At 40.4% G+C, this 24,542-nt stretch overlaps 1 protein-coding gene across 1 annotated transcript in view; it reads left to right on the top strand.

Moving 5' to 3' along the window:
- GNAT3 (G protein subunit alpha transducin 3) overlaps window positions 1-24,542 on the top strand; it is a 38,912-nt gene that overhangs the window by 12,961 nt on the left and 1,409 nt on the right. The window contains exons 3-7 of the mRNA XM_034752641.1: window positions 9,507-9,648; window positions 16,740-16,897; window positions 20,337-20,465; window positions 22,570-22,699; window positions 23,089-23,242. Of these exons, the coding sequence (XP_034608532.1) occupies window positions 9,507-9,648; window positions 16,740-16,897; window positions 20,337-20,465; window positions 22,570-22,699; window positions 23,089-23,242 (713 nt within the window). The remainder of the gene's footprint in view (window positions 1-9,506; window positions 9,649-16,739; window positions 16,898-20,336; window positions 20,466-22,569; window positions 22,700-23,088; window positions 23,243-24,542) is intronic.

Genomic DNA, 24,542 nt, shown 5'->3' on the forward strand with positions numbered 1-24,542 from the left:
TAGAGGGGACACTTTATCTCTTATTTACATTTTTCTGGTTATTTGACATCCTTATGGACCCATTTAAAGACTAATTTGGACAATGTTGGGCACAGGGATAAATGCCATAATGGCATTTTTTTACTTTTTTCCCCTTTGGTTTTGCAGTAGGACAATTTTAATAACATCACCATAGCTTTCACCAAATGTTTTTGCCAACTTTTCTGTTTCACGTAAGATCACGTATTTTTTATTTCCTTCATTGTAAGTCTGATTGAGCAGCACATCCGTACTCTGCAAAGTGTTTTAAAATGTACGTAACTCCCACTGGAATTGTGCTGAAGTGTTTTGCTGAATAGGGCTAAACTTAAGCTTGTTCTGCTGAATTGGAAACTGTGAGAAATCTGATGGCTAATTTACTTGATGGCATTAGACAGGTAAACCTGAAAAGCTCTATGCCATTTTTAAAACTCCATGTCTATAAGATTTAGAGCTGGAGGAAAATGTTGTTGTTTTTTCATAGAAAATTATTACAAAAATTGTTTTCATTTTTGTTAACAAATTCCATGGAAAAATTTTTGGTAAAATATCAAAACCAAAATATGTTGGCCAAAACCTGAAATATTTCAATATTCAATGGTTTGATTGTCAGGTGTTCGTTTTTTCAAAAAAATGTCAAATTTTTTCTTGGAAGCAGACACTGTTTCTAAAAAAAATTGTTTTGTTGAAAACTTTCCTGTCAGAAAACAGTTTTGACAGAAAATTTTTGACTAGCTCTAATGAGGGCATCCTAATACTACTAATATGATTTTTAATGAATACATTACAATACTATACTTTCTATTATTCATCATGACAGAGATATCTGTAACCCTGATCCAAACCCCACTGAAGTCTGAATTATTCCATTGACTTCTGTACGCTTTGGATAACATCCTCTGAGACATAAAGGAGACTTACAGTGTCTTAACAGAGAAAAAGCTAATTTTCAGTTAGGATTGAGGAAGATAATTCTTCAGCTGTTAAAACTGTTCTTATCCTTCTGAGAATTTACAAGGTGATATTACTGGTTTTAAATTTTCTCTAAAGAAGGCTATGCTTTGAGAGTGCATTTGAAAATGTTTCCTTGCTTGTTAAAGTCATACATAAAAAGAATAGGGGACTGCTACTGACTAACTATTCCTCGAGGTGGGTAGCATGGATGCTGCCAGAGGACGTGAATATAAATATAAAAGCCTCAAGAGAAAACAAGTATTTTTCTTTTTGTAATTACAGTAGCTAGTGCTATTTTGAGGCCCTCTATTTTCTTCCTTTCTTTGTTGTTCAAATGCTTTTAAGGATAATAACAACATTTAAAATGACTGTTTGAGAATTATAAGTGCATTTGCCTGTCTTCCCTTCAGATGTTCACAACCCCCCACCCTTCAAAACAGACAGTAAAAATGTGTTCTTTTAATCCCACAACTTCCACACAGACCTTACTGCACGCATTGCTAAGGGGCATGCAGAGTAAAACAGCCAACCTTAGATTTTGAATGTACTGTAGTTTATAGTTTCCTTATATTTCATGCCACTGTATGTAATAAAGTGCCTGGTTTTTATAGATGGAGGGCTATAAAGGTCTCTTCATAAGTTCCAAAATATCTTGAAAACATATCAGAAATAGTTTTTTTTCTGTAACAAATAGCATATACAGAAAGTTTGATGGCATGGTACAATGTGAAGGTTTTTTGATACTCATTTGGATGACTTTCTCATGACCTGGTTTGCCACTCATGACCAACATGGATATTCCAAGCTCACCCCAATAAGTACTCCATGCGACGCCATACCACCATGTATCCTGTACATGGCTCATATGTTACATTCAACTGGCATTCATTTTGTCTTTCATTTTGAACATTTCTAGAGGTTGTAGAGGTGTTTCTCATTCTGAGGCCAAAGCCCACTGAAATCAATGGGAGTCTCTGAAGCCTTCCACAGTCTTCGAAGGGCTTTGAATAGATATTCATTTTGAGAATGTCACTTAAACCACTAGGCACTTCCAAATTGGAAGGTAAGCTTTAAGCTATTTTGGAACTGTTTTAGAGAGAGGTTTTTGGTACCTCACTGTATGCAAAGTTGTATCTTTGCCTTTTCTTGTGTGATTCGGGTCAGAGATATGATAGGATTCATAGACATTCCATTCTAGTCTACTCTCAACACGACCTCCTCATATACAACTTCATCCTTGGGGTTGAGTCTGCTGTCCGCAGTCTCCAACCCCACCGAAATATCCGTGGAGCTCTTGGTGGTGAAGGTGATGTCACTGCAGAAGATGGCGACCAGCTCTTTATAGAAGCATCAAGTTTTCGGTGCAGCACCAGAGCAACCTACCTCAGCTCCTTTATCTTTGCATGGCACTACTATGTGTCCCATTCTCAAGTATGCCATGAGAAATCTAACCATAGCTATAAAAGTCCCTACAGCTGGAGCGCAGCTGGTACTGCACAGCCTCCTCTCCCCACAGTACCAGCAGATCCAACAACTCAGGTGTGCTCCAAGCGGGAGAGCATTTGCTGCGTGGAGCCATCATTGTCATCTGGAAAGATGTGATGTGAGCTGTCCACGCCGAGCAAACAGGAAGTGGCATTTCAAAAATTCCCAGGTCTTTAAAGGAGGAGGGGCGTATTTCTGTGTACCTGGGTGAAGGGCAGCAGAGTAGCTGCCCAGAGCTACTGCTGACCAGAGCAGTCATGAAGAGCATTGTGGGACACCTCCTGGAGACCATTTAGAGCAGGGATAGGTATTGTATCCACCACGCAAGGTATTAACAAACTTTAACAGAACTTTATTTACAGTGGAAGTCTCTTTTCCAAGCTGTAGCTGCACACTCTGTAACTCTCCCAGCCTCCTCAACTCCTCCCCACTCCTTCCTGGTTTCCTGTCCTTTCAGACTCCCAACAGCCAGTGCTCCCAGTTCTAATAATCACATGCAGCGTCTAAACACCACATTCCCTCCTCTCTTAAGAAACTTTCCAAATTAAAATAAACATTGTTGTTCTAACCACAGGAACAAATATGAAACAAGACACTATACTGTTTGCAGGAATATTACACTGAAAACACTGTAGATACTACAAAATGTAGTCTTTAGTCCAGGCAGGTGGTCGTCTGAGTCTAACAGGCCGTCTCTCAAGCCCCGGTTCCAATGCAATGTCTTGTTGTGTTGGTTCTACAGTGAAGTCATCCAATGCAGACTGGGTGTTGGCATAATCTCCTCTTGGTGCATAGGCAGGTGCAAGATAAGAAGCATTCCATACCCGCCCATCAGAAAGTCGATAGGTATAAGGTCCCTTCTTCTCTATGATTTTAAGAGGAGCTGTGAATTTATGGTCCCTTTGCGTAAGATTCCAGGTTTTCGTATTCTAACAAAGGAACTACACTCAAACTTTGGTTCCTTAGCACCCCGCCATTTGTCTGTGAAAGCCTTAGACTTTGCTTGGTTCTGTTCAACTGTCTTTCTCACATCATCCTTGTTTGGGGCATCAGGTCGTGCCTTTAACAATCCAGTAATGTTCAGTTTAGTAGTCATCTGTTTCCCATGAAGTAACTCTGCGGGTGATCTTTGCATTGTGGCATGTCGTGTAGCCCGGTATGCTTGCAAGAAATCAGTAGTGAAGGGGATCCACAATCGCCCTTTCAGTTTAGCTGTTTGCAAACTCTCTTTCAAACTTCTGTTAAACCGTTTGATTTCCCCATTGGCTTGAGGGTAATATAGGGATGACCTCCTGTGTAAAATGTTCCTCTCTGCTAGAAAAGTTTCAAACTCCAGGGAAGTAAATTGACTACCGTTATCTGAAACCAGTTCTTTGGGGTTACCTTCCCGGCTAAAAATTGAAGAGAGGAACTTAATTACTGTAGCAGAAGAAATTTGTGATGTAAATGCTACCTCAGGCCATTTGCTGAAATAGTCTATTAAAGTGATGGCATAATGACAGTCAATTGGAGCAGTATCAAAGGGTCCTACAATGTCAATGACCACTTTTTCCCATGGAGATTCAGGAAGAGGAACAGGCTGTAATGGAGGGGTACATGTCACTGCTGTCTTATCATGCATTTGGCAAGTGACACAGGATTTTATGAGTGCTTCAGTTTGAGAGTCCATCCCTGGCCACCAATACAGATGCCGTAGTCGTTGTTTGGTTCTGACAATTCCTTGATGAGTATCGTGTGCCAGGTGTATGAGTTTTGACTGTAATTCTTCTGGCACAAGTAGCCGGTGTGTACCTCGTAGCACACAGCCATCGAGCAAAGAAAGTTCATCCCAAACTCTAAAATAAGGCAGCAAAACTGGGTCAAGGTTTTTAGGGTTAATGGGCCATCTCTTTGTCAGAAATTCCCGTAATTTTTGTTGAATTGGACACGCTGAATAAGCAGCTTGAAATTGTTCTCTTGTAACTGCAGTAAGAGTGCTTGTAATGAGCGCAACTACTACATCCTCATCCTCCGGTGGACCATCTGGTGAAGGCAAAGGCAGGCGAGAAAGGCAATCATCTACCACGTTTTTGTTTCCAGACTTATATTCCAGTTCATAATTGAAAGAAAGTAGTCTTGCAGACCATCTAGCAATACGATATCCTGCTCTTCCCAGTCCTTTTGTGGTGAGCAACATTGTCAAAGGGCTGTGGTCCGTGCACAACTTGAACATGCAGCCCCACGGGTAAGTTCTCCATTTTTCAGTAGCCCAGACACAAGCAAGTGCTTCTTTTTCAACTGTAGAATATTTTCTCTCAGCATTATTTAGTGTCCTTGAAGCAAATGCAACAGTCCTCTCTGTGTTGTCCTCATGAAGTTGTGTGAGGACAGCCCCAAATCCATAATCAGAAGCATCAGTAGTTACAATTGTGGGCAATGCGGGACTGAATAATGCAAGTACTGGACTATGTACAATCAAGTCTTTCACCCTTTCGAAACTAACTTGTGCATCCATTGTCCACACTAAGGTTGAACTTCTCCGTAGTAATTCTCATAACAGTTCAATGACAGAAGCATAATTGAGAATGAATTTTGCATACCAGAAGGTAAGACCCAAGAAGGAACGTAAGGTTTGCAAATCTGTTGGAGGAGGAGCATTTGAAATTGCCAGGATATGATCTGGATCAGGTTTTAGTCCAGCCTGTGCAATTGTATGCCCCAGAAAGGAGAGTTCAGTTTGTCTAAATTTGCATTTGGACCTATTGAGCTTGAGGCCTGCTTTGCTGATGCAGTTTAGTACAGACTGCAGGTTATTGTCATACTCCTCAATAGTATTTCCAAACACAATAATATCATCCAAATAGCACTGAACTCCATGTTGATTCTTCAGAATCAATGACATCATTTTTTAAAAGGCACTTGGGGCTGATGCGAGACTGTATGGAACACATTTAAAACGAAATAGTCCCTCATGTGTAATAAATGCTGTGAGGTCTCTGCTATCTTCATGCAACATAACCTGGTGGTATGCGCTCTGCAAATCAAGAGTAGAAAACATCTTTGCTCCACAGAGTTCTGCAAATACTTCCTCTATGTGAGGAAGAGGATGGCAGTCAATCACAATAGCTTTATTTGGCTCCTTTAAGTCCACACAAAGGCGCATGTCTCCACCCTTCTTCTGCGTCACTACTATAGGTGAAACCCATTCCGAGGAGTTAATCTCTTCAATAATGTCCTTTTGAACAAGTTTTCTAAGTTCCTCTGAAACAGCTTCCCTGACTGAAAATGGTAAGCACCGTAATTTCTGTCGTACAGGCAACACATTATTCCGCATTTTAACATTATGCAGAAACCCATAAGCATAGCCAAGTTTCTCAACCTGGAGTTGGGTCCCAGCTGAAACTGGTGTGTGTACCGCAAGAGTGCTTTGCTGAGGAAAATCAATTTGTCCATTAACTACCCTATTTAAAGCAGCTAATAAATCTCTGCCAAGGATAGGAGTGCCTTTGTGAAAAATGTAGAACTCCGCAGTTACACAGCAATCACCAAAAGTAACTATTGCTGGCAGGCAGCCATGTACTGGAATATGGTTTTTCAAATAGCATACCAAATGAAGTTTGGGTTCAGTAAGAGGCACATCTTTAAAGTACTGCAAATACATGGAATCAGGTAGTATAGATACTGCTGAGCCAGTGTCCAACATTAGCTGAATAGAGTGTGATTTGCCTGAGGGTATGGCAGAAACATTTACAGTGCACTTTATCTGTTCTGGAATATGTGCAGTAGTGATTTTGTCTACACTCAGCACAGTAACATCTGGTATTGTAACTGCATGCACCCGTTGATTGAACTGGCTACTGCGACATACTTTAGCAAAATGCCCAATCTTTTTGCAATGATTGCACTGAGCTACTTTTGCTGGACATCCTGAGTAGCTTGCAAGATGTTGTGGGTATCCACAGCGAAAGCATGCTTTTACTGTACTTTGCATTCACTGATTCAGTGGCTTTTCATTAGTTTTCCTTTTGCAATTGTTCGTCTGCAGTGATAGTGAACTTTTCTGCAAAGGAGTCACAGTCTGGACTGGGCCTTCTGTACCCTTGCTCATTATTTTGGCTTCAACTGTAGCTAACTGAATCTGAGTAGCAATGGTTATTGCTTTTTCTAGTGTAAGTTGTGGTTCTAGAAGTAAGCGTTCTCTTACATGAAGCATTGCTGTTTTCTCAATGAGCTGGTCTCTAATCATCTCATTTGCCACATTTCCAAAGTCACAAGTTGCAATCAGACTCCTCAGGGAGGCAATATACTGCATTATAGTCTCCCCTGGTTTCTGCTCACGCTGGCGAAATCTGTAGCAATTAGCTACTACATTCACTTTTGGCACAAAAAAGTTCTTTAATGCAGTGACTGCAGTCTCATATTTATCATCTGCAAGGGGAAAAGTGTAAAATATACGCTGCCCTTCTGCTCCAAGGCAGTGGATTAGCAGAGCACGCTTTCTTACTTCAGAAATCTCTGTAGCGCTAATTGCAAGCAGATAAGTCTCAAACATACGGATCCAGGCAGTAAAAGCAATTGGAGGCTCACCTGGGCTTTGCAGAAAGGGTGCAGGTGGGTTCAGAGGCAGAAGATCCATCCTCGTCGCCAAAATGTTGTATCCACCACGCAAGGTATTAACAGACTTCAACAGAACTTTATTTACAGTGGAAGTCTCTTTTCCAATCTGTAGCTGCACACCCTGTAACTCTCCCAGCCTCCTCAACTCCTCCCCACTCCTTCCTGTTTCCTGTCTTTTCAGACTCCCAACAGCCAGTGCTCCCAGTTCTAATAATCACATGCAGCATCTAAACACCACAATAGGCAACCTATGGCACGTGTGCCAAAGGCAGCACGTGAGCTGATTTTCAGTGGCACTCACACTGCCCGGGTTGTGGCCACCAGTCCAGGGGCTCTGCATTTTAATCTAATTTTAAATGAAGCATCTTAAACATTTTAAAAACCTTATTTACTTTACATACAACATAGTTTAGTTATATATTATAGACTTATAGAAAGAGACCTTCTAAAAACATTAAAATGTATTACTGGCATGCAAAACCTTAAATTAGAGTGAATAAATGAAGACTCAGCACACCACTTCTGAAAGGTTGCCGATCCCTGATTTACAGCAATATAACCAAATGTCTACACTGACACTTTATGGATATAACTTTGCCACAAAAAGCTCTTTGCTTCTCGTCGAGGTGGTTTTATTTTGTCGGAAAATCAGGAGAGTTTTGTCGGCAGAAGGAGCATTGCAGTGTGTATACCTCCACTGTTTTGTCAACAAAACTGTGTAGTGTAAACAAGGCCCCAGTGTAGGCTTGTCCCTTGCAAGAAAAGTCTCTCTGTACACTTCTGTTCATTCAGAGCTACGTTGTCATGGCCCTTATTCTGCTGGGCAGGAAGTCCTACTTAGCCCTGCTCGGATTGTAACTCTGGATACAGGGCAACAGCAGGAGTAGCTCACGTGGTACCCTATCTTCACCTTTGAGTAAGTGGGCAGGAAGGGTGCAGGGAGTGGGAGTAGCCTTGGCTCTCTGCCCAGGCAAAGACCTGGCTGGATGCACAGCAGGGAGTAAGCTGCACCCCAAAATGGGGGGAAGTAACTTATTCCCCTCCAGAGCCAGTGAAGAATTGTGTCAGAAGGTTTGTCTTCATGTACCATGCTACAGTGACACATCTGCACCGGCGCAGCTGCACCGCTGTAGCACTTAAGTGAAGACACAACTATGCCGAGGGGAGAGCTTCTCCTGTTGGTGTAGTTAATCCACCTCCCTGAGAGACAGTAGCTATGTCAACAGGAGAAGCTCTCCCATCAACATAGCACCATCTACACGGCAGGGTTAGGTCGGTATAACTATGTCTCTCAGGGGCATGGATTTTTCACACCTCTGAGCGACGTAGTTATACCAGTATAGGTCTGTTGTGTAGACCTGGCGTGAGTAACAATTTGTTCTCTCGGCTGCTCCTGGAGCAGTGCAATTAGGCACCACCCCTAACTCGGACAGATCATGAAGTTTCAATCTATCCCTCAGTGTTAGATCTTCCATTCACCCTCACTGTCCATCTGGCTGTGGAATAGGAGAGCTGCCATCCCTGTCCTTTTGCTCCCTTTAGCCCAAGGACTGTTTCCTGCTAGTGCCCTACTATATTAGCAAAAACAACAAGGAGTCCTTGTGGCACCTTAGAGACTAACAAATTTATTTATGCATAAGCTTTTGTGGGCTAGAACCCACTTCATCAGATGCATGAAGTGGAAAATACAGAAGCAGGTAAAGATGGGAGTTGCCTTACCAAGTGGGGGTCAGTCTAACGAGACAATTCAATTAACAGTAGAATACCAAGGGAGGAAAAATCACTTTTGTAGTGGTACTGAGGGTGGCCCATTTCAAACAGTTGACAAGAAGGTGTGAGTAACAGTAGGGGGAAATTAGTATGGTAAAATTAGTTTTTGTTACTCACTCCCAGTCTTTATTCAGGCCTAATTTGATGGTGTCCAATTTGCAAATTAATTCCAGTTCTGCAGTTTCACATTGGAGTCTGTTTCTGAAGTTTTTTTGTTGAAGCAAAACTTTTAAAGTCTGTTATTGAGTGACCAGGGAAGTTGAAGTGCTCTCCTACTGGTTTTTTAATGTTATAATTCCTGACGTCAGATTTGTGTACCTTTATTCTTTTGCATAGAAACTGTCCAGTTTGGCCAACGTACATGGCAGAGGGGGATTGCTGGCACATGATGGCATATATCACATTGGTAGATGTGCAGGTGAATGAGCTCCTGATGGTACGTGGGCAGAGATGTGTTGAGATAGTGCTCTCAGACCTACCCACCTCTTCAGCAGCCAGAAGATCTGGCTGACTACAGAGACTCACACTTGGCTTCACATTTCCTGACTTACAAATGGTTCTACTAGAGCAGGCTACATTAAGTTCTTCTTAGTATTCAAACAGAATTCAAAAAGCACTTGTTATCCAGTTCTTCCTGAACCTTTACTTGAAAGTTGTCTGAGATCTGTTTTTCTGTTTTTCAGGATCATCCATAAAGATGGCTTCTCAAATCAGGAATGCATGGAGTTCAGATCTGTTATTTACAGTAACATATTGCAATCCATCCTGGCTATCGTGAAGGCGATGTCCACTTTAGGGATTGATTATAAAAACCCAGCCAGTAGAGTGAGTATGACATCTGTGCCTTTGAAACAAGCATACAAATACAAACTTTTATGTCAAGATAATGGATGCCTATGGGATAGCAAAAGAGCTCAGCCTTTGTTTTATTATAGTGGACATATTTATTCTGCTTGAACTTTGTTTGTGTCACAGTATTTTTAGGCATCTGAATTGTAATATTTAACATTTAATTGAATGTTTTTTTGAAGGCTGACACATGAGATTCAAGATCTAAACTTTTGAGCAAAATGTTATTCAGTTTGTACAAACATTGACCAGAATCCAAACCAGTAACTCATCCCCTCGCCACTAATAAGAGAGAGAATCCCTTTGTGTTTAACAGCTATTTTTCCACTGTTGTTGGGAAGTGCAATGAATATTTCCCTTTTATGGACAAATTTGGGGGCTCAGTTTGGGGGCTGAAAAGTCACTTAGCCATGGTGAGAGTAGTACAGAGTTACACTGCCCACTTGTGCTTCCCAGAGTTCACACATTGTGCAGAAGCAGCACACCTACCACTGCATCTGTAAGGGATGCAGCGTCTCCTCCCCTATGTGGCTTCTTAGTTCTGCTGCTGGTGCACAGAGGAAGACATGACCTAATCTTCATCCCCTACTTCTATCTCCAACCTCATTAGGGTGGCTGGTGGCACTAGTGGTGCTGGTACTTTCCAATCCCTGAGTACAGATCAAAGACTTCCACTGTGGCTTGCACAGGGTAGAGTGCACAGAGAGTAAAGGAGGAAGGAAGCCCTTTGCTCCCCACACACACTTTGTGCCTTTGCACAGGGGCCAACTACTTTGCAGTCCTATTATGTATTAATGTTCCATATGCAAAATGAAAACATTAGAGCTCCTCTTTAAAGATATAGACATGCAAGTAATTCCCACTCCTTCCACACAAGAAAGTCTATTATCCCAGACTTATCATGCAGAGCTCCCAACACAGGAACAGAAATCAAATAAGAGCCTACATCTTCCCATTTAATGCTATGATTAATCAATTCCCTATAAGTCACACATATATTCCCTACAATTCACATCTATTGGTCTGGAGTCATAGTATAGTAAGGTCATATTGGGCCTACAGAGGGGTAGAAGCCCCAGAACTTGTTGCTAAAATGGCAGTTACCTCCTGATTTCACTGCAAGACTGTGCCTCTTATGTAGAGTGACCAGATAGAAAGTGTGAAAAATCAGGACAGGGGATGGGGGGTAATAGGAGCCTATATAAGAAAAAGACCCAAAAATCGGGACTGTCCCTATAAAATCGGGACATCTGGTCACTCTACTCTTATGACACCTAAGGCCCAATGCATCTGTGAAAACTCAGCACTTGCTAACTCCGTCACAATGCAGAACAAATCTGACACACATGGTGCTCTCCTGGATGACGTAGAATCAGCTTGGACAGTCATAAGTACAATCATCCAAGAAGCCAGAGATGCTGTTCCAAAACTGGAATGCTACAAGTGATTCCCTTTGCTATCTGATGAGATATTTCAAATTCTGCAAAAGAAATCTAAGGCTAAACAGAGCCATGGCACCGCAACAAGGGATTTGCCATGATACCATTGACAAGATACTTTTTGGTTGAGAGTAAAAATGGGGCAAAACTTGACAAAAGTAACAGAAAATGGAATAAGATCTAATAAATTATTACCTACATTCAAAGCTACTTACTTACTTCGATCAAAAACTGAACTTTGCATGGGGTTTATGTCGATAAATATAGCTGATGGGTAAAACATGTTTGACCCAAGAAGTCCTGAAAAGATGGAAAAAATATTATGAGACCGCCCTTAACAATCGTGAATTAACTCCATGCCCATATATGGATGCATTGGTAGTAGTTGCAATTCCTGACCCCGAAACCTGTATAGATGTACCTAAATTGGAAGAAGATCACTGCCATGAAGAAACTGCAAAGCGGCTAGACCCAACAGCATGACACCTGAATTTCTCAGGTGCACTATAGAGCCCAGAAGTGCAGCATTTTTGTCTGGGCTTGGACTACTGGGAAGGTTCCAGTGGAGTGGAAGAAAGGGATCACCATCCCACTTTATAAGTGGAAAGGTCTATGCGCGGAGTGCAGTAGCTACAGGCCAATAATCCCGCTTTTCCCAGAAAAGTTTTTATATGTGTCCTACTCATCCATCTCCAACCTTTCCTTATGAAATGCCATTATCCAGATCAATCGGGCTTCACTGCTGGGCCATCTCCAATGGACACTACACTTGCTCTTCATCTTTTATTTGAGATCTATCACAAATTCAATCGTGGCAAAAGGTGGCAAAATTTGCAGATGCTACAAAACTACTCAAGGTAGTTAAGTCCCAGCAGATTGTGAAGAACTACAAATGGATCTCTCAAAACTGGGTGACTGGGCAACAAAATGGCAGATGAAATTCAGTGTTGATAAATACAAAGTTATGCACATTGTAAAACATAATCCCAACTATACAAAATGATGGGGTCTAAATTAGCTGTTACCACGCAAGAAAGAGATCTTGGAGTCATTGTGGATAGTTCTCTGAAAACATTGACTTAATGTGCAGTGGCAGTCAAAAAAGCAAACAGAATGTTGGGAATCATTAGGAAAGGGATAGATAATAAGACAGAAAATATCATATTGCCTCTATATAAATCCATGGTACTCCCATATCTTGAATACTGCATGCAGATGTGGTCGCTCCATCTCAAAAACGATATATCGGAATTGGAAAAGGTTCAGAAAACAGCAACAAAAATGATTAGGGGTATGGAACGGCTGCTATATGAGGAGAGATTAATAAAACTGGGACTTTTCAGCTTGGAAAAAAGATGACTGTGGGGGATATGATAGAGGTCTATAAAATCATGAAGGTGGGAAAAAGTAAATAAGGAAGTGTTATTTACTCCTTCTCATAAAACAAGAACTATTAAGAAATTAACAGGCAGCAGGTTTAAAATAAACAAAAGGAAGTATTTCTTCACACAATGCATAGTCAATCTGTGGAACTCTTTGCCAGAGGATATTGTGAAGGCCAGGACTATAACAGGGTTTAAAAGAGAACTAGATTAGTTCATGCAGGCTAGATCCATCATTGACTACTAGCCAGGATGGGCAGGGATGCAAAACCATGCTCTGAAGTGTCCCTAGCTTCTCTTTGCTCTTTGGATCACTTGATTACCTGTTCTGTTCATTTCCTCTGATGCACCTGGTATTGGCCACTGTCGGAAGACAGGATACTAGGCTGGATGGACCATTGGTCAGACCCAGTATGGCATTCTTATATTCTTACATTCTAATCCTTTCTCACAGTTTTGACCTGATACTGGGTAATACTCATTGATTTCAACAGGGCTTTGCTTTTAGATGTAAGTTTTGTTCAAACCCAAACCTATGAAGACTGAACCAAAAGAAAACGTTTGCACAAAGTTTTGTGGGTGGAATACTGAGTTTCACAGATCCTTATGGCTAATCCAATTTTTTTAAACAACCTTCAATTAAAGTACTTATTCATTTGAGACAGGAATAAAGGAACTTACATTTCAGATCGCACCCAGACTGTCAATCTAGAGCAGCATCCTCTTTCATTCTAGCCAATGTAATTGGATATTCTGTGGTATATGACACCCAAGTCTGTCAAATTTTGTGAAATATATTTGATTCCAGTGTTTGTATTTTACTGATGCTGGATATACTAGAAAGAGAAATAGGCATATAATATATGGTCCACAGGACCCAATCTGCTCCCATGATTCATGCTCAACATCTGTTGTATTTTTATCTTGTTTTCTCTGAATGACACTTTCCACCACAAAACTTGGAGGAAGTAGTTTGTTATTAGTGACGTGGCTATTGTGCTCAACATTGTGTAGATATAGGGTAACGCCTAATTCTGTCACCTGTAGTCTCATTGAGTAGTATTGACACAAGTCAACATGAATAGGATTCATTAAGACACAGTCCCTGCCTTCAGTGATCTCATTTACGAACAGAGGATCTACTAGCCAGTGCTCCTGCCTTTTAGCCAGTATTGATCACTACTGCTATAATTTAAAATAAAGAAAAAGAGTTTGTTTTGTTTTAGAGCAGATAAAAAAGTAGAATATTTCATTAATTTTTTCAAATGCATCCCTTTTTATTCTTGAAAACATTCAAAACAGGTTTCTAAATCCTTCCTTAGGCACCTAACTCAGTAGCCTGGTGTTGAACAGCCATAACACACATTCAAATTAATAGGAGTTTGGGATATTCAGCACATGTGAAAATCAAACAAGTCATTTAAGTGCTTGCATTAGGCACCCACCTTTGAAATGTTTGCCTTATTATTTTCGCTTCATACATGTGCATGGTGCTTTACAAAAAAAATATTAGAAGACTAGGTCCTTGCCCTGAGGGACTCTCAAAGTAGGTAAGAAAGATCACACAAAAGAAAGAAAAATTCACTTCTGTGCTGATGGTATGAACAAGGCTTACACATCACAGGTTCTGTCTACACTGCAAAAAAAAAAAAGAGACACATTGCAGCGCATCTCAGAGTCTGGGTCAACTGAATCAGGCTCACGGGGCTCCCACTATGGGGCTAAAAATAGCAGCACAGACGTTCAAGCTGGAGCCCAGGCTCTGAGGCCCAACCCCTTGCCAGATTTCAAGAGCCTGGATTACAACCTGAGCCCAAACATCTATATATATTTTTATCCCCAGAGCATGAGTCCCACGAGCTCAAGTTAGTTGATCTGGGCTCTGAGACTCGCTGTCATGGGTCTTTTTTTTTTTTTTTTTTTTGTGATATAGACATACCCACAGAAAAAAAAGACACTAATGTGGAACTACAGTGATGCACAGCCCTTGTGCTTGTCCTCTGCATGGGGATGAATGTTTCCTTTAGTGAAGATACAAAACAATGGGTAAGGAAGAAAAACGGGGGAGTGGCTAAACAATCAAAAATGGAAAAACAATTTCACCAAAAATATTCAAAATTTTGAAACTGTTTCTGTTTTGCAGAGTTCAAAACTGAACTTTTTTTTACAAAAAAATCACAAAATAAAACTTTATGAAAAAGTTTTGGATTTTCAGACTTTGAAATTTTAGTTTTTCGCTCTCCCACTCTTCTCTTCCTGTTTTCACCACTGAATGTAATAAAATTAATGTTTTTGTTTTATTTTTTCTCATTTTTTTTTCATTATAACTTGTCAAAATTTGTCCAACTTTTGGGAAAGTTCCGGTGTCAGAATTCCAGTGTTTCAATTTTGCAAGTCTGTTACTTTTCCAAGGCTGAGTAAGTTTTGAAAAATTACAGAGTGGAGAAAAGAAAAAGGAAAAGTGGGGCATAAAAAAACCAAAACCTAGTCTTTCTATTGTATTCGGTTGCAAAAAGGAAAATGGGGCATAAAAAAGGAAAAGCAAAAATCAGAAATTTAAAAAATCTGTCTCTTTTTGAAAATCAAAACAATAAAATCATTTTTAAATTAAACAAAATAAAAATGTCTTTCGTTTCTAAATTTCCCATTTGAAAAATTGAAATTTAGAATTGAAAATGAAATTTTCTATGGGGGGGAAACAATCATTTTTGAAGAAACCATAATTTTTGGTTGAAATTTTTCAAACAGCTATGAGGCTATTTGGTTGCAGTCATTTCAATTGTCTTATTATACTTCTTAGCTTGGTGAGAAATGATTGTAAGGGATTATTTTCTATAATTATCCACTGATATGACAGTGTATCAAGTGATCCTTCTATAATCAAGCTCTCTATTTAAACTCTGCTTCTAAGCCATTAGGTATTGAAAAAAAAATATTTTCCTCATAGTACATTGCCTGCAGTCTTTTGTTGATTAATTATAACAGGACACACACAACTATGAATAATAATTTTAAAACTGCCACTCTTTTCTTTTTCAATTACAGGTTCCTTCCCTAAAGTCCACATCAGAAGAGAAATGCATTCATTAGCTGGATTCACTTAGCAGCTGTGGGGGGGGGGGGGGGGGCGCGGGGGCGGGAAGAGGGTTGTAGTGCCCTAAAGCTAGCAAAACCTCTGTAATTTTTTTTTTCAATTACATTAAAAATATCCTTAGGAAATATTTAAGTCTTAAATCTCACTAACACTCTAGTACAGAAAGCCAGAGGATGTTCTCTTAACCACTTAAGTCAGGGGTTCTCAAACTGGGGGTCGGGACCCCTCAGTGGGTCGTGAGGTTATTACATGGGGGGTCATGAGCTGTCAGCCTCCACCCCAAACCCCGCTTTGCCTCCAGCATTTATAATGGTGTTAAATATGAAAACAAGTGTTTTTAATTTATAAGGGGGTCACACTCAGAGGCTTGCTATGTGAAATGGATCACCACTACAATAGTTTGAAATAGGGTTACCATATTTTGAGTGTCCAAAAAGAGGACACTCCAAGGGGCCACTCCACCCCTTCCCAAAAGTCCCCGCCCCAACTCCGCCCCCTCCCCTGCTTCCCGCGAACATTCGCGGGAAGCCTGAAACAGGCAGCAGGTAAGCTGGGGGGATGGGGGGAGGAGGCGCGGCCCAGTCTGGCCCCCCCAACCGAGCGGCTCCCTCCGGCGGCCAGCCCCGGCCCCAGCGTCTCCAGCCTGGCTCGGCTCCTGGGGTGTCGGCCCCGGCCCCAGTCCCCGGCCCAGCACCCCCGGCCCCGGCCCGGCCCTGGCCCCGCACCGCCGGCCCCGGCCCGGCCCCCAGCCCAGCACCCAGCAGCGCCGGCCCCTCCCTATTTTCCCGGACATGTTCGGCTTTTTGGGATTTCCCCCCGGACGGGGATTTGAGGCCCAAAAAGCCGGACATGTCCGGGAAAATCCGGACGTATGGTAACCCTAATAGTTTGAGAACCACTGACTTAAGTCCTGCTTTGGACCTGCACCAGAAGGTGGTGTGATAAGCTGTGAGGCGTGTGTGCTTCCTCTCCCCCCCTCCATACACACACACAGAAAAGTTGCACAGATCAACATCATAACAACAACAACAACAAAAAACACTGCAAGAATGAGAAATTCCTAAACCACTGTGATTCATTAAATAAGTATGTTTCAGAAAGAGATTAAGGACCACAGTATGTTTGAACTATACTTACTGAAATTTCCTTTAGGAAGATGAAAGACAACTGTACACTATGGCAAATTCTCTAGAGGATGGATCCATGACTCCTGAATTTTCTGAAATCATAAAGCGACTTTGGAGTGACCCAGGAATCCAGGCCTGCTTTGAAAGGGCAGCAGAATATCAGCTCAATGACTCAGCACTTTAGTAAGTGACAAGAATTATACCTTAAGAGCTTTTAGATATTACAATGATGTGCTCTCAAAAAAGACCTAAATTTATATGGTCTTTATCAGAGTTTTTAAAAGATAGTTTCTACTAGACATTCATTTATAACTGCTGTCAAGAAAATATAGGAAATATAGCCTGAATATTGTCAGAAAGGTAGGGATGCATCAAATGTGGTGGATGAAAATAAATGCATGGTAACTTGAAAAAAACCAAGCCAATTTTTGATTTGCCTATCATGCATTTATCACATTTAAACAAAGTAAACAAATAATGATAAGAGGATATTTCATTCTTTGAAATTGGGTTGATAAAATAGTTGAAATATTCTTAGACTTTTGTAAGGTATTTGATTTAGTTCAACACAACATTCAGACTAAAGAATTAGTACTATACAATATCAATGACATGGATTAAGAACAGCTAACTGACAGATTTCAAAGTAGTTATCAATGGGTCATTGAAAGAGAGTGTTTTCTACTGGGGTTTCCCTGGGGTTGGTACTAGGCCATTATGTTCACAGCATTCAGTCAGAGAAATTGTATAAATAAAATACTCTTTCTGGAAGGTTGCAGTTGCAATGTGACACTAATTTATTTATTAAAATCCAGAACCATAACACAAAGAACCAAAAACAGTGAGAAAGTAGAGAGGCACAACTCATCCAACCTTGCTCTAGGCTGGCTCTTGGAGACTGACTCTGAAAGACCCAGGTCACCCACTTCCCTTCAAACCCCTTGCAAACGTAAAGTGATAGCTTGTAATTTTAACATAATTTTCAATACACCACATAAGACTGATGCTAGTCAAGATTTTCATCAATAATCAGGAAGTAAACAGAAAATCATTGTTGATAAAAATGTGTGGATGACACAAGATTGGTAGAGTGGTAAATGATGAAGAGATAATGGATACTTTTAAAATACCACTAGATACCGATATGCATCTTTAGGCACCTAAATATCTTTGAAAATCAGACCTTTAGACCATAATCCTGCACCATTAAAGTACAAGTGGGTTTTGCCATTGCATTCAAAGCTCTCATGGTCAGTTTAAAGCCGACTGGAGCCAACTAGCCATTCTAACATTGCACTTAAATTGCTTTTAAAACTACTTAGATTGTAAGCGCTTTGGAGTAGGGACCATCTTTTTGTTCTGTGTTTTGTTCAGGGCCTAGCACGATGGAGTCCTAATCCATGACTGTGGCCCCTAGATGTTATTGTAATACAAATAATACATAATAAAAGCCACTTCCTCCAATGGTGTAATTCAGTATAGCTCCACTGATTTCTATGGAGATACTTCAATTTACACCTGCTGAGGATCTGGCCCCAAGAGTTTCATTGACTGATCTTTGAACTTTTTTGTTAGGTGAGTCCAGTAAGTTTGGACATTCTCCTTCTTTCTGGTGTTTTTATTGTTTGTTTGTTTTTCTTAAACTTCTTGAGCTCTGGAGATGATCTCTATTTTTTGGGGTATCATAATTTAGAAATTTCTTGCCCAAATCAGTTCAAATTTGGCTGAAATTTTTAACCTTGGAGTCAGACACAATTTATCCAAATTTAAGGTCAGTTTAACAGGGAAAAAAACTAGGGTTATAATAGAAATTCAGTTGCAGCCTGAACTATGGAATGACAGAGCTAGCACTTAATGCCTCCGGCTTGTTTAGGCACTTGACTGTTTTTGTGTTTAAGAAGACCCAAGGTGCATGTATATTGACTAGCATATACACGTGTGCTTTACTACCTTTATACATAGTGAAGACTGACGTGGCTCCTGACTCCCACAAACTGACCTCTGGCTAGAGTAACTGCTAGGCCACGTGCTCAGAGAACAGGAATTTAGACCCCATGAACAAGAATTAGATGACAATTTTAAAACAATAGGTTGGCCATTTCTGCTGGACATACATAAAGGGCTGTCATTGAAATGCTCAGATGAGCTGAAGTACTCCTTCCTTCTTCTGTGCGGTCTATTCAGTTTACAATATGAAAATCCCATTTGTTTACTAATCTGCATGGACGGGAAAATCCCAGCACTTGCACTTTTTAAATTTGCAGGTATGATAAACAGTGCCAGATTAGGATAGTGAGTGTTTGCTTTTGCAGTTCTCTGATTAGCTGAACTGTACATAGGCACATGCCACACAGGGTAGACTTTGTGTGAGAGATGAATAAAGCACAAAGCCTAACAAACATCAGAGAGACTTCCATTTGGGTTACATTCCTTGTTTGCCTTTGATAAACAAATCACTGTAAAAGTGCCAGCTCACAGACATCCTAGAGGTCTGAAGATGCTGACACCATTGTTAAACCACATATCAAAACTGACGTATTTTGCCTTTACATTTTGTTCGCTATTTGGATATTAATTGTAAGAGTCAATATACTTATAAGCCAAAAAAACGTTCTTGCCTTCCTTTTTGTTGCTGGTTCATAACTCTCTTTATGTTAGCTTTTAACCTCTTAATGGAGGGAATCTTTACATGTTAGGGAGTTGGGTTTCTAAACCTTTACTTGAAGTTAAAAGGGATAGGAGAAGGGTGAGCTCCAAGATGGTCAATACACTCAAGACTCATGAGATCTGGTTCAATCCCTGGCTCTGCCACAGACTTCCTGTGTTATTCCAGGCAAGGCATTTAAACTTCTGTGCCTCAGTTTACCTCGTGGTAGAATGAGGATGGTACTCCCCATATAACAGGGGTGCTGTGAGGATATTAACAAAATGGGCCCCCAACTTGGGTTAAGGCCTCCCTGTGCTACTATAATATCAATGTGAATTAACAGTAGTAATTAATAATAAAGAAGACACACACATTCCTGGACCTTCAACTTGTAAATTCATGCATGTGCAGGGAAATGGACCTTAGTTGTGAATTCTTCTGAACCATTACATTCACTCATTATGACATTATTCCATTTAGAAGAGGAAAAATATTATAGCAACAACCTGGCAGCATTGTCTGATGCTCAGTTTCCTGGCAGATCTCCTTCTATCAGAGGGATTTTGTCATGATGGCAATTTCTACTTGATTGAACTAAGTTAACTAGACAAACTACCTTTCTGACCTCTGTTTCTTAGCATTCAGGAGGAAGATTAAAGATGTGCTGGAGCTGAAGTTTTCCAGCAGATGTTGAATGCATGGGGCTAAACTCTTTTCTTGTTTATGAGGGCAGATCCCCTTTCAAACCTATGGGCTACCACTCTGTATGTGAGAGTAGAATGGGTCCAAATAAATGCTTTGACACAAGTGTAACTCTATTGACTTCAGTGGAGTTTCTCCCAGTTTACAGGTGTGGAAGAGAGAAAGAGAAGTAAACACAGGCCCATTTATATCGGGGGGAAAAACACTCAGTTTTATTGGTATCAGAAATCCCCTTTCATTCACGGATTATTAAACTCTGTTCAATTTCTTTAGCTATCTCAATGATCTGGACAGGCTGACAGCTCCTGGATATGTTCCCAACGACCAAGATGTTCTGCGCTCACGAGTGAAAACAACTGGAATTATTGAGACTCAGTTTTCCTTCAAAGATATGAACTTCAGGTATAAAACCCTCTGATGCTTCTTGGTGGGTTTGTCACATTTCAAGCTCTTTGTAAAAGGTTGAAAAAATATTACAGAAGGCTAATTCCTCTGGATGCTACTTATCCCAAAAGGCTGGTATATTAATAACTCAGTTGTGGTAGCTTTGAACCCTTTATTACTTATTTGATAGTTCATAACTGAAACAAGCAAAATACTGTGTTGTAAACTTATCAACGTTAAGTTCATAATGAAATGCTTTTTAAGAGATCCCTGAGGAATTTGAATTAGGGTTTAATCTTGCAGTCCCTACTCAGGCAAAACTCTCACTGTCTTTCTGTCTCAGTACGGATTGCAGCAGCAGACCTAAAAGGGCATCTTTACATTTGCAAACATCTAAGAATAGGTTTCATGCTGTGCCACCTGCATGGTGCCTTGTGACTCCTGTGCAATTTGGTTACCTAAATGATCTTAACAACATGCAAACATTTTACTATTACAGATTTGCATCTACTTTCTTTCTTCTTCTTTTTTTTTTTTTTTTTTTTACAGCAAGAACTATGATTTGCATTGGAATTGAAAATTATTAGTGTGGGTCAAAAATTGGAATTTCTGTCCAGTGTGAAATTCCAATACTTCAACATTTGTTTTCATGCTGAATCAGGAAGAAGAAAAAGAAATCAAAATGTCATCAATTTTCTTGGAACAAAAGTTCTAAAAACTATTGATCAAAATTAATGGTCCAACATTTTGAAATCTTCAATGTTTCATTTCAGTTTGTTGAACCAAATCACAATATTTAGTTTCAGCTTTGTTCAATATCTAACTGCCACCTCCACAGCTCTCCCACTACCTAATAGTTTGGGTGCTTCATTCCCCACATTCTCCTCTATGGGCTGGACACCATCTCCCACCACTGTCATGGGATTCTCATGATACACCATGACAGTTCAACTGGACGGGAGAAGGGGAGGCTGCAGGGCACCAATAGAGATGTAGTCCAGCCAGGGAGCCCAGCTCATAAGGGAGAATGGGGGCATGAGTCACCTCAACTAGAACTCTTGTGAGTAATTTAGGTAAATGCAGATTAATTATCAAATGGTTCCAAAACAAAATGTTTCAATTTGACAGACTAATATGTTTCAATTGGAGTTGATTCCACTTGGATTTTCTCCACTGAGAAAAATTTTCAAAAACGAGGAGTCAAAAAATTTCCACAGAAAATTTTGATTTTGAAGAAACTGCATTTTTCATTGAATAAACATTGATGAAAAATTCATGACCAGCTGTCATAATTATGCCTTATGCTTGAAAATTGGCTATGTCTGCTTCCAACTAAGGTCTTTTCCAGACACAGAGTAAAACATCCCCCTGCAAACACACCTATACTTCCAACTAAACAATTTTTGAAAAGGTTCATATTAAAAATATACAAGTACCTCATAGCTCAGCTCAATGATCAAAGGCTCCTAAGTGACTAAATCCCTTTTAAAAATTAGATTTTTGACTCCTAAATCAGTTAGGCATTGCAATGCTGAGCACAGCAATACCAAAATACATTTAAAACTCAGAGCCTTAATTGCTACTGCGAGGTCAATCAAGGTTGGATTCCCTTTACTCCTATGTTTTCTATTGATCGAACTGCCAGTTCTCCACATGCACAAGAATTAAGCAAAGAAAATGATAATAGATTTGCGTTGCTTTTTTAAAAAAAAAGGTTAGGGAGGTTCCCAGCCTGTCTATTACAAAGGGCCCCCTCCCCCATTCATTTCAATGGGAAATTTAACATCCACTCGAGCTCTGGGTGGATGGGTTCCTTCACCTGTGTGGAGCCCTAGTGACTTAACTGGAGCTCTGCATGAATGCATGGGGCCAGCCACACACAGCTCCTTGGAGAAGTCGGGCTTTGGTTTGTACTGGATCCCCAATACACATTTGGAAGAAAAAATGCAGGTCTGCTTGGCTTCCCCAAGGGGGAAGGAGAATAATGCCCACTCAAGGCTTGCGCCAGCTACATATTACAATATCCATCCATCTCTAGTTACTTTGTGTACTTTGGAGGTGTGAGTGTGTCTTCAATTATCTACTGTTACACACAGTATGCATGTTATTTTTTTCTGCTCAGAATGTTTGACGTGGGAGGACAGCGATCAGAGAGAAAGAAGTGGATTCACTGCTTTGAAGGAGTTACTTGCATAATATTTTGTGCTGCACTGAATGCCTATGACATGATCCTGGTGGAAGATGAAAACGTGGTGAGTCAGAAGAAAAAAAAAAAAACCTCTTGTGAGTTGTGAAGATTTAATGTGTTCTCTGATGGCACATTAGAAACCTTCCCTTCCCCTGTTTGCCAGATGCTGGTAATGGGTGACAGGGGATGGATCACTTGATGATTATCTGTTCTGTTCATTCCCTCTGGGGCACCTGGCATTGGCCACTGTCTGAAGACAGGATACCTGGCTAGATGGACCTTTGGTCTGACCCAGTATAGCCATTCTAATGTTCCCTTTCCTTTTCCTAATACCCTTCTTTTAATGGTTAACACACTGTACTGGTATATTGATTGAAGAGCACTTCAGAGTACAAGTAACACAAGGTGATGGACTCTGTCAGCTTCTAATCGGCACCTTTTGCATTTTAACAGAACAGAATGCATGAAAGCCTTCACCTGTTCAACAGCATCTGTAACCACAAGTACTTTGCTACCACCTCCATTGTGCTGTTTCTAAATAAAAAGGACCTCTTCCAAGAAAAAATAACAAAAGTTCAGCTCAGTGTCTGCTTTCCAGAATATGATGGTAAGGTGTAGGTTTCAAGATGAAAAATACATTAAAATAATCAGCATAGGCAAAGTTGCCAAGAGCTATCAGAAGGTTATTAGGGCAAAAAGGCATTATGTCATCATCATTCTGTGTGGATGCTATACTAATACACATCCGACCAAATTCAGAACCAGCATAAGCAAGTGCAACGCCATTGAAGTCAATGGAGTTTCACCTACTTACACCAGGCCTGAATCTGGCCCTTTTTTTCTGCATTACATAAAGATATAGTGTAAAATGTGTGAATGCTGGTCCTTTTTGGAGGTTATAATTTCTATGGATATAGAAAAAAGCTGTTGTTACAGGCTGGTGCAGAAGAACATGTAAAGTCAGGTTACAATCCATCGGTAGAAAAACAGTGCCATGCTCCAGACTGTTATCCTAATGTGTTCATTAAGGCACAAATTTTTAAAAGTGACTAATAATTTTGAGTGCCCAACTTGGAATACCTTTCACAGGAGCCTGATTTTCAGAATATGGGTTCTCCAGCACTTTCTGAAATTCAGGCCCCTTAAAGGTGTCTCAAGTTGGCTACCCAAAATTGCTACTCAGTTTTGAAAACTGAGGCCAAACAGTTAAACAATATGGGCCAGATTCAGTGGAGCTATGCTGATACCGGCTTAGGATCTGGTCTTGCATAAACATGACTGAGGCCCACCATTGTCTTCAGGCAGTAATCAGCCAAAAGTTTTCTCCTCCACATTCTGCCCTTGGCTTAAAGTGGATCCCCTGAACCTCCTTCCAGGATCCTTCTTTTTGTTAGGGAAGCACAAATACAATGCAGGAAAATTATATAAAGAAACAAATATTGCATCCTTAGACCTATTTGGCTTTCTTGCTTTTTCTTGATCTTTTTCCTCTTTCTCCTTCTCACCTGCCTTCCTGCAAGCCTTTTCATTTCTATTTTCAACTCTTTTCTTCCTTTCCATTTTTGTCCTGCTATTTTCTCATCTCTTGTTTCTCCCACTTACTGCTCTCCTCCCTTTGTCAAGTCCCCCAACTCTTTTACCAGTAAAAAAAACAGCTCAATTTTCCAGGCTGTTTCAAACGGGTCTAGCAATTTTGAGTGCCCAACTAGAGACATCTTTTAAAGGGGCCTAATTTTCAGAAGATGGGTTCTCAGCACTTTCTGAAAATCATGCCCCTTTAAGGTGTCTCAAGTTGGCCACCCAAAATTGCTATACTTGTGGCACCTTAGAGACTAACAAATTTATTAGAGCATAAGCTTTCGTGGACTACAGCCCACTTCTTCGGATGCATATAGAATGGAACATAT

Source organism: Trachemys scripta, chromosome 1 (genome assembly GCF_013100865.1).
Source record: "Trachemys scripta elegans isolate TJP31775 chromosome 1, CAS_Tse_1.0, whole genome shotgun sequence".
In the NCBI taxonomy this organism is placed as follows: Eukaryota; Metazoa; Chordata; order Testudines; family Emydidae; genus Trachemys; species Trachemys scripta.